The sequence below is a fragment of the Hetaerina americana genome, unplaced genomic scaffold (genome assembly GCF_022747635.1).
Source record: "Hetaerina americana unplaced genomic scaffold, ioHetAmer1.1.p SCAF_11, whole genome shotgun sequence".
Classification (NCBI taxonomy): Eukaryota; Metazoa; Arthropoda; class Insecta; order Odonata; family Calopterygidae; genus Hetaerina; species Hetaerina americana.
This window is the reverse complement of record NW_027286181.1, coordinates 45,077,888-45,089,284: the sequence shown is the minus strand read 5'-3', so window position 1 is coordinate 45,089,284 and position 11,397 is coordinate 45,077,888. Positions and strand designations below refer to the sequence as shown.

The 11,397-nt window shown below is 36.3% G+C and overlaps 1 protein-coding gene across 1 annotated transcript; it reads left to right on the top strand.

Moving 5' to 3' along the window:
- The first annotated feature begins 3,116 nt into the window (after positions 1-3,116).
- LOC139700867 (charged multivesicular body protein 1B2-like) lies at positions 3,117-8,241 on the top strand. The gene is made up of 4 exons (XM_071599303.1): positions 3,117-3,138; positions 5,334-5,578; positions 6,765-6,985; positions 8,111-8,241. Exons 1-4 carry the CDS (start codon positions 3,117-3,119, stop codon positions 8,229-8,231), a joined length of 609 nt encoding a protein of 202 aa, XP_071455404.1. The 3' UTR covers positions 8,232-8,241.
- Positions 8,242-11,397: the final 3,156 nt, after the last annotated feature.

Sequence of the window (11,397 nt, the reverse complement as noted above, 5' to 3'; positions counted from 1 at the left end):
TAGTGACACATCAGACGACTAAAACGAGAGGTGTTGCGTTTGTTTACGACGAGTCGTTACGCAGCAGCAGCTGTACGTGTCTAAGCCTGTTCGTCGCCGTGTGCAACGGCAGCAATCAAGGAGCTAGAGGAACAGCGTGCGTGCGTGCGTGAAATGTTGTTTCAAACTTGGCAAAAGTGCTACGGAAACATTTGGAATGATTCAGCAAGCTTTTTTAAATGAAACTATTTAACCAAGGCAGTGTTTTGAGTGGTACAGTGATTTTAAATCGGGCAGAACCTCGACAGATGGAGATTCGCGAACGGGGCGGCCTCCCACTTCGACAGACCCCAAGCATATCAAATTGGTGAACGATTTGGTGGGGGCAAATCGTCGTTTGACTGTTACGGAGATGGCTGAAGAAGTAAACATTAGTTTTGGATCCTATCAGACAATTTTGACAAACATTTTGGGCATGACGCGCGTTGCATCAAAATTCGTCCCGCGGTTGCTGACTGATGAACAGACACGAAACCATGTGGACATTTGTCAGGAACTCCTGGATCGAGCCAATGCCGGCCCAGAGTTTCTTAAAACCATCGTAACCGGTGACGAAACCTGGGTTTACGGTTATGATGTTAAGACAAATGCACAGTCTTTACAGTGTAAATGTCCTCATTCCCCGCGACCAAAGAAAGCTCGAATATCCCGGTCCAATTTGAAGGTCATGTGGTGTTTCTTCGATAGGCAAGGGCTGATTCATTACGAATACGTCCCTCAAAGTCAAACTGTCAGCAGAGATTTCTACTTAAAGGTTATGAATAGGCTGAAGGTCGCAGTGAGCCGAAAGAGGCCGGACATGAGGAGAAACAATGCATGGAAAATTTCTTAGTACACATTGAGTAGCTTCAGGCGTGATGTGGTGGAAGTCGAACATAATGAATGACTGATCGAAGCACTTTTCCACTTCGTAGTTTTTTTTATTCTACGACCGTATTTCGATGTGTGTATCATCCCAAATTTCCACTGCCTTCGTTTTTTTAATTACCCTTAATGTTTTTTTTAAATTTTATACTTTTATTGTTTCATGTTCAACTTCTTATTTCTGGATTTCCTTCCATTTCTCTCTTCATTTTTTCCATTTCCTTTCCTCTTTCTTCTCCAGCTGTCACCTTTCATTAAAAGAATATTCCATCGAAGGGCTAATCAAATATCTTCGAAAAATTCATTGAGACAAATTAGTGATATAGAGATGGATAGACACATGGATTTGTATGCTTTTAGGTGTCAAATCAACCAAATTATTGCAAGTAGCACGTTTTTTTATAATCACCTTTTGGCCATGAATAGTTTTAACTGTATTTCATTTATTATATAGTATTTCAAATATTCACTCGGAAATGATCGAGGCAATTCCTACAGACAGCTCCATGCCCAAAGGACACCTTTTTTCTTCATAATTGGAATTTATATTCATTATAAGCGAATGATAGTCGTGTTTATACATCGATGTAACAAAATAATAATTCAAACCTGCTTGTTGCATTCAATCGAGTGTTTCGCTATCTGGTCTCGCATTATTCCACGCCTGAATCAAGAACGAGCATTTTCAATGTACGTATTTCTTTTGAAAATTCTGCACTCCAATTTCAATTCTTACCCTCTTCCATTAATCGACTGTCTTCGATGGACCGTGAGGGGCAAAAAGGTTCGCCAACTCCTCTCTTAGTTACTGGCTCTCGCGAGATACATAAACAAGACGAATCCTAAAATCCTAGTATGTGGAAGAGGGAAGCGGAATACAGTAGTCTCACTGAAAGGACAAAGTTAGAGCAAGTGGATTCCTTCACCTGACTCGGAAGTACCATCACATGGGACGGAAGAAGTATTACATACATCAAGCGAAGAATATGTGAAGCTAAGAGAGCATTCACAATGAAAAGACAACTGCTGTGTTCAAAGACGATAGAACTAAAGACGAGGAAACAAGACATAAAAAATTTGGATGGAGCGTGGCACTCTATGGATCAGAAGTATGGACCATCGGAAAAGTAGACCAGAAAAAACTAGAAGCCTTCGAAACCTGGTGCTGGAGGAGGGTGCTTGAGGTCAAATGGACGGATAAAATAAGAAATGAAGTTTACAGAGGAATAGACGACGAACGAACCTTACGGAACACCATAGAGAAAAGAAGGGCTAGATGATTGGCCACACCCTGAGACACAATGGATTCGTGAAGAGTATGATAGAAGGAAAATAGAGGGAGAAGTCCCAAGAGGAAGGCCAAGGGATACATTATGGGACAAATAAAGAAGAAAGTAAAATGCAAAAAATACCAGGAAGTAAGCCAATTATCATCGGATAGGGTAGGATGAAGGGTTGCAGGCTTAGGATTGAACGAACAATGATGATGATAACGATGGATAACACCGCTCGGGCATTTACATTGACAACTTAATATTTGTGAGTCATTATACAATTATTATAGTTTCACAAAGCCAAACAGTAAAACATTTTATGAGAAAAATGTCTGGTCCCATCACAAGTGGAATGCAGCGGCGAACCGATCTGACGAGTAGAATCATCCAAAGAGAGTAAACAGTTAAACTGTTACTTTTTTCGCAACATCACGCTCTCAGTAACATACATTTTAGACGCCGCTGCACGAGTGAACAAGTGCTCCCCAATTACTTTGTCCGGAATACATTTACTGAACGTAAACAAAGAAGTTTCCTTTGTTTTAGCAATGAAAACCCCGTATGGTTTGGGAATTCGCATATACGCTTCTGCTCTTAACGCCATCGTCTGCGGTAGCAGCTCGTTATTGCTACTTCAGGGGCTAATTTCTGGGCAGTTATTCCTTATCGTAAATTAGTAGTTTGCATGGGATTTGCAACAGTAAATACGGCACAGTCACGGTGAATCATTCCCTTGGACAACTATTGTATGTTATTTGTTCATTATAAGATATTCAGTTAAAGTTTTTTTTCATATTTGACTTATTAGTTTCAGTCATATTTCCAGTTATGTGTTAAGTGTCGAGTTATTTGTATCGCATTCTCTTCCACAGAAATAAACGCTTATGTAATACTGGAAACATAAATAAACATCTACTTTTACGTAATCGTTTGCCCAAGATGTCGATGGTAACAATGGAAAGTATCCTTAATCTAGTCAAATAATGAAAGTCATTTTTTTCAAATTTCTTCTTTTGTGCCCACTTACTTCCTCGGAAATATGATTTATTTGACGGTAATTCAATGGCCAATGGGTGTGAAGATGGAAGAGACCGTGAGATTCGGATGAGGGAAGGGTTGGGATTAAAAAACGGGATTGATATCTCGCTGGACTCGATCGCTCGCTGTAGAGTCCTCGGCGATTGGCGTCTGCAGGACCATCTGGATGTTGTCGGCCTTTCACTGTGTCCGAGCGGCAAGAGATAACCCGCAGTATGGCTAGGGCTCACTCCAAGGTAATATTTCTGTGTATGGTGAAGATGGCTTTGAAATCGAAGGCACGTTGCAATTCCCTCTGTTCCCCACCTCCTTTCCATTTGATCCTCTTAGAAAAACATTTTTTCCTTCACAACTTCTCACTATCCAGTTTAATGCTCATATTGCCAAATTGGATCGCGTGTAGCGTAGAAAAGCTAGATTTGTAAAACTTTGTTTTTAAAATTAGTAGCATATCCAAAATATTGGAGGGCCTGGGCTGGGGATCACTCATGGAGTAAAAGTTAAATGATAGATTGAAGCTCTGGCATAAATTGGAAGGGAATCTCTTTAGCAGCATTGATGAAAATGTATTATTACCCCCCTTGTACTACGGTGGGAGAGATCATGTAAATAAAATTAGAGAGATTAAATGTAGAACAAATAGATTTAAAATGTCATTTTTTCCACAAATGACAGGGGATTATAATAACATTTTCCAACTGTGGTAATGTCATGTTTGGGTAAAAATTAGTCTGGTGTGTATTTACTTCCTGCTGCACACCCTAGCGGTGGCTTGCAGGGTAAATCAATAAAATAGATATATAAATTGCTCACCATTCCCTCTTGTTGGCGTCGTCTCTCCACATTATCATTGGCCATCAAAAACCTTTCTAAGAAATCATATTCCCATCTGGTCAATATTTGAGGTCCTTTTAAACATCTTTGAAACTGCAGAATAAAAAAAATGTTAAACATGTGCTAATGTTTATCAGTGTGCACCTAAGGTTATTCTTCACTGTGACTGGGAAATGACATCATCCTTATGAGGTATAACCCTGTTCCTTCTATTGAAGCTTGCAGACATTTTGAAAGATAGATTTTAGACTCTGGGAAAGGGTATCATAGACGTTTATTTGATAGAAATTCAAGTGTTATAATTTAGCATTTATTTATTTAAATATGTCGATCATCATGTAAACTTGTATTAAGTAATTTGGCCTGACTATTAATTATAGAAAGATTTCCCTGTTCAGTACTTGTGTAATAATAAGTCCTCTCTTAATCATATTCTTAAAAAGATGATGAAAATTTCAACTTTGTCAAAGTAATGTTAGAGTCTTGCTTTTTGGTTGATTAACTGACTTATATTTACCTCTAAAATCATTAAACATAATTCTATTGCAAGAGATGTTTTTTTAATATTCATGGTAAGGACTGTAGATTAAATGATTGATCACAGAGCACATGGGCATGAGCTGGGTGGACTCTGTATCCCTAATTTCTTTATATCACCCAGTAAAACTGGAAAACTAATAATTTTTATTTACTGAGTGATTAAATGTATTTTGTAAATATTACATCTTGAGTCAGCTGTAATGTGCTTTCCTATTTCCTCTTTAAACCATTTAATGTGAGAATGCATATTTATTTATGCTAAGTTCTTTAATGATTTACAATCATGAGAAAATTTTATGATTTATTAAGGGCTATCTTGAATTATTTTTATCCCTTTGGCTATATCTTTTGATCACCAAATGTTGTCCTAAAATTTTTACATTATTTTCAGCTTTTGGAGGATGTGTTATTACAGTGGGTAAAGTACTGGGCTACTGGCCTAAGGGCTTGAATCCAGGTGATACCATGAGTACCCTAAGCTTTACCCAAGTAGTGTGATTTTTTGGGTACCAGATCTTGGGGTTCCCTACCCTGATGTGTGAATTTCACATGTATTTAGTCTTACTGTTAGGAAGCTCTGTCCCATTCTATCAAACCAACCGTAAGGTTGGTAATTTTGGTTTTTTCCAGTTTTCATCTTCTGAGTATTTCAAATTTCCTATGTTGCACTGTCTTATGAGTCAAATGGACTCAAAGTACTAAATTAAATATGAAATGTTCCATCTCCTTAACTATGTGAAACAGGACATCTCTTCAATTTGAAATTTGCTGTAAAAGAATTGAAAAGAAATACAAGGAAATGTGAAATTGAGCAACAGTTGGAAGAAGCAATGTGTAAGGATGCCATTCGAAAAGGAAACATGGAAAATGCACAAAATCATGCTGAAAATGCTATTAGGCGGAAGAACCAAGCACTTCATTACCTCAGGATGAGTGAACGAGCAGATTCGGTGGCCAGCCAGGTCCAAAATTTTCTCACCAAAAGAAAGGTAGTATAAATAAATTTCTTTTTGAGTTCATTTTTCATTGGTTTAAACCACCTCCATCAACAAGGTTAGCAGAGAAATGCAAACCCAAAAAATTTGTTGACTTAAACTCTATTTTCATGTAAATTCTGACAAGTACTGTATAGGTAGTGGCTCTTCTGGTAATGGAGGGGCAGGAAAAAAAGAATAAACATACCAAGCCATTGAAAATAAAAATGATCAAACTAAAAACACCCAGCTCAAGGACTAATATTGAGCACTCTGAAAACCATCTGAGACCTTTTATTTGTTCCCATAGGATTGATTACAATTCATGTGCTGCACATTATGTGAATCACACCTAATGATTTTTTAGTATTTCAGAGACCAGTTACTTTAATTTTTATCCATGAAAGGGTAGTATCCTCTTTTTCAGCATATATGTATCATTTTTTTGATTTTCAACGCATATCTTTTCTTTCAAACTGCTTGAACTCTCCTTGCTTTTGACAAAGGGTTAAACTAATAACTTTATAAATACTTAAATCAATCAAATAGTTTTTCTTGAAATTCGTGCCTCCTGAATGAGATTAATAATTTATACTTTTTCAGCAGCATATTTAAATTTGGGAAAGAAATTTCAAGTAGAGAAGTGCATTATTTAACAAGCTCACCAGGGAAAAGAACTTACTCATGTTCTTCCAGTAGAAAAAGATTGTCATTCAAATTCAAGAAATCTATTTGAAATAAAAGTTATTGGTTGCAATCTGTTCAATATAGTGAGTGTGAGCTACTGTTTTTTTCTATTCTGTTAGAAATGTATATGTAGGTTCTTGTTAAAAGTTACTAGAATTTTCCAAATTATAGGGCTACATGATACTTACAAAATTAGCTTTTTCAAAGTTGATTAAAACTAAATGTGGAACATTTTTATTTGAATTGTGCACTATGTTGAATTTTAGGTGCTGGTGGTATTCTATGAAATTGGCAGAATGTATGTATGATTTACCAAAATTAAGATATGAAGTTCTATTTTATGTTTGAAAATTTAAATTTATAGCTGGTAGCAAATATATGCGAATTCTACTTTATCACTGGAATATTAAGAGTTTATGTGGATGCAAAACTCAGTCACATCAACTTTATTCCTTTTATAGTCTAAAGTCTGAGCCATTGCTATTTACCAATAATATATGAATTTATTATTTAGGTTACCCAGTCTATGACTGATGTGATCAAAAAAATCGATGTAGCAATGAAATCGATGAATTTTGATAAGATATCATCAATCCTGGATAAATTTGAGAATCAGTTTGAGGATCTTGATGTGCAGAGTTCTTACATGGAGGATGCAATGTCACAGGCAACAACTGCTAGTGTTCCTCAGAATGATGTTGAGAACCTCATGCAGCAAGTGGCAGATGAAGCAGGGTTTGTATTCATGGCTGGATATAAAAAACAGATTAAATAAATTTCAACTTCCTACCACGTAATTGTATGTGGAACCAGTATTTTTACCTTTGGCCAGTAGTGATGTGCAGACAAACTTGTTTGAAGTTAAATGTTTCAGGGTGACATTATGTGCAGGATTTAATAAGAAATATAAACAATGAATAGAAAGCCTTTTTTAGTGTCATCATGAAAGATTTCAGTCACTGTGTGCCATTCAAAATAATTTTAAAATAGAGTGCATGCATTTGATTTTGATCCCTTAATTCTTTTTTTTACACAATACTCTTAATATGAAACATCTATTTTCACTAATTTGATGGTGAAATAGCATCATTCATCCTAGAAAATAATGTCTAGCTATGTCAGTATTAGTGAGTTTATGATGTTTCTGTGAGTAATAAAATTCATTATTGAATAAATTGCTATGAGCAGTTAAATTCATGAATTCATACCTTGATCATTGGAATATACAGCCATCAATATTTTCTAATTTACCCATTAGATAGGATAGTGTAATGATAATGTAGTCAATAATAGTTCACCAAATTGATGTACAATAGTACACCCATTGATGTTTACTACATGTCCTTATTTCTGTGGACACCATCCTCATTTTTTTGGCTAAATTCAACGTCCTTGAGAAGAATTTTGAAAATTCATATAGTTGCCAAACATTTTTCAATTTGGAGTAAGTAATATTTTTCATGTACTAATTTTTTATAAAATAATCTTAGTGTTTCTCAAAGTGATACTAGCATTAAACATACATACAGTACCTAGCTTATAATTCTTTTTAAGGCATCAGTTTTTTTTACTTTACATTATAAGAATTCAATAATTCAGACATTACTTTTTTCTGATTATTTTTAATCTAGTAATTACTATTTTAAAATAATGCATTGGCTGCTCCCTTAATTTCAATCTTCAGATTTCTTTTAATTTGTCCTCAAGTGTCATTTTTTTAGGAGATCAAGGTATGGCAACCCTATGAATGCATTTGTATATGTTCTAAGTATGCCAGTCTCAGAATCATCAATAATTAATAAATTATTAGTGAAAACGGTAATAATTGAGAGTGCATGTATTCCTTTTTATTATTTTCAGATTAGATTTGAACCTCCAACTTCCACAGGGCACAACCAGTACTATTGGAGCTTCCACTCAAGTATCTCAAGAGCAAGATGAACTCACACAACGTCTTGCACGTCTGCGTCAAGTTGAATAATGTGCTTTGCTTCTTTATTGGACATTTAAAATTTATTTCTTCATTTGAATACCCTGGATGATTGGCAGATAATAGGGGGAATTGCTTTGAGAAATTGTTACAGAAGTTGTCATTATATCAAATTGCCCTCTAAACACACATATAAGGAAGCAATGAAAAAAGCCTATCATTTATTTTCCAAAGAAGCAATTACTAAGGAAGTTGTTTCCTTACATGCTGAAATGTATAGGTCTGTTTTAATCACCAAATAATTACTTTGCAATTAATTCAATTGCAAATTTACGTTGCTGTACTCTTTAACTATCATACTTTTATTGAAAGTAATGGATAAAACAATCCTGGCTTATGTGACTTCTTAAATGATGGTGGGAATTGACTATTATTTAGAACCATTGATGTAATGAATGAGCAGGTAATATTTTGCTTATTTGTTTATTTTATTTTATTTACACAATTACGTTACAATTAGACGATTTCCTGGTGACAACGGTCAAGTTAAGTCAAAGATAACTCTTACATCGAAAATTACATACTAACTCATATAAAAACAGATAAGAGACAAAATATTTTTACATACAATGACTCTTCAACATTACTTACAAACAAACCTCCACATCACATACAAAATGCCATCCACATCACATACAAATATTTTCATAACTACAATGAAGTGTACTACACAGTGGCCGCTTTACACTTTTGTAATGCATATTTGTATTGAAACACCATACCTTGGTCCTATTCTAAAGTGCATATTTATTTTATGAATGTCTCATAATTTTAATTGGGTATTGTAATGAAGATTTTAGAAATCTATGGCATAGAATGCCTAGTTAGAACTTTAGAGGAAAGGTTAGGGATTGGGTAGTAAAAGAAATCAATTAAGAGATTACTAATGCACTGCTTCCTTTCGAAAGTTTTTGCTCCTTAACTGCATTTGGAAATCCCTCCCATTAATGAGCAACAAAAATACAAGTTAAGTATGAATGTTTGCAAAATCAATTATAAATAAAGAAATTACTGCTTCTTAGTCTAGTTTAATATTCTTTGAATTAGTCCCCTTTGTCAACAATGCATTTTTGCCAGCAACTCTCATGCACCGTATGCATCCTTTAAGATGTCAACAGGAACCTCAAATAGAGCTTTATCACAGCAATTTGGATTACTTTAATGGTCCCAAAAGGGACTCCTTTCAGGTTTGTCTGGAATCGGAATAGTTAAGTCTTCCTCAGCCAGGTTAGCAATGTAGAGGGTCTGGACCAGTATTCTGCTAAGTTGCGTATGGCTGTGAACTTCCAGGCATGCAGAGAAGTATGGCTGGGAGCATTTATCTTGGCACTATTGCCAGATATTGGTGATCTCCTTTGGCATTTACACAACCATTTTTCCTTATCTTCAGGGCATATTCATCTGGTAGGTAGTGTTGAATAGTGAAATTTAGAGTATGAATACGGTTTTGTGAACCACTCTTGGTGTGGTTCACAAAAAATAATTGCATTACTTTACAGACAAACTTTGTATTACATTAGAGCTATCACTCCAGTAATGCGCACTATCCTTCCATCTAACCTTATATCATACAGCCCTAAAATATCAAAATTTCGTCTCCCTATCTCCCACTTTGATGGGGGATCGAGATGGTGCGGGGGCTAGTGCACTGGCTTCCCACCCAGAGGGCTCGGGTTCAAATCCCGGCGGTGTTGAATATTTTTCAGAGGTATCTCGATCCCTACTTGAGGTGCTTTGTGGAGGGCACTTTGAGTGAGTACGCCATCAGTCGGATGGGATGTTAAGCTGTGGACCCCTTGGCGCCTTTCGTTAAGAGTAGGCTAATGCCGACACTGGGTTTCTCTCCACCTATATCCTTTCCTATCCATCCCCTATGGCGCAAATGACCTCAGCTGTCGATCACCTCCCCTCAAAACTACTACTACACTTTATATTTCATATTCAGAATTGTGCTAACATTCCAAGTCTCTATTTTAACTAGTTCACTCCTCATCTGTGCTGCCATTAATTTCACTTTACAAGGAATTTTGGGGATGGTGACAGCAGAAGCCTTGCCACTCCTACTGCTGGGCATAACACATGGCTGATTGGGCTGAGTTACATAATTTCTAGGACTCATATTCTGATCCATGTCCATCATGATATAATTTTGAGGTGGTTTCACCTTGCATCTCTCAATGGTGTTTTTACATTACACCATCGCCAAAATGGCCATCCCATTGGGGTCAAATACCTTTTCCTACCCTCCAATTTATCTGGCATGACCCACCAGGAGCAACTGTCACGTTCCTGCAGCACAGCTCTGGTGATTATCAGAACGTATATGACCTTCCAACTCATCAAGATTGCAGTAAATGGGGAGCATATAAGACCTGTGAAATTATGCACCTCCACATAGTATCGTAAGCTTTTCAATGCCAAGAAAGATTGGCTCAAAATTCGTCAGAGAAGAAATGCCTCTGGAATGAAGTTCTCAATTGGTACTGGGCGATCAATCATCCACCTGCTACTTTTAAAACTACACTGAATACTAAATAGAAGGCTGCTGCTCTCAAGGGACCAAACTAAACTTCTATGCATTCTAAATCCTTCTCATTAGTTGGCACATGCAACTGGTTAAGGAAATCAATTGATGATTACAAGAATAAGATTTGCCTTTCATCTGTTTGTTTTTAAGGAGTATAACTGATTCTCTATAGTTCTCATAGAAAGTTCAGTCAACAATTCAGTGCGGCAAGCATGATAAACCAAGATGACAAAAGGAAATTTCTCTGGAGGACATCGTGAATTTTACTATCTACTGAAGAAGAGTCCTAGTAGTCTTGTATAGCTGATGTGAATTACTACGCAGAGAACAAGGGGTTGCATTGAGCGATGATTTTCTTGCATTTGAAGTTCTACCTAACCCTTCCAGAATTGTCTCTGATGGCCATGAATGATGCATGATAATTTTCAATGCTCACCAAATTACTCCAGGATGTCAGTGGGAGAAGAGATAATTCGAAACTGGACATTTATCCCTGATGGCACTGCATTTATTCCCAATTTCCTTGTTAGGAGAGAGCAGAGTTCAATCCTACAAAGTTCATTGTGGACTATTATTTGCCATAAAAGTCCATTTCTCAATGATAAGTACTCACAATAGAAGATAGGTATT

Coding starts and splice junctions, on each gene's coding strand:
- LOC139700867 (XM_071599303.1), top strand. CDS start 3,117: ATGTCGATGGTAACAATGGAAA. Junction 3,139..5,333: donor GTCGATGGTAACAATGGAAA/GTATCCTTAATC, acceptor TATGTGAAACAG/GACATCTCTTCAATTTGAAA. Junction 5,579..6,764: donor ATTTTCTCACCAAAAGAAAG/GTAGTATAAATA, acceptor TTTATTATTTAG/GTTACCCAGTCTATGACTGA.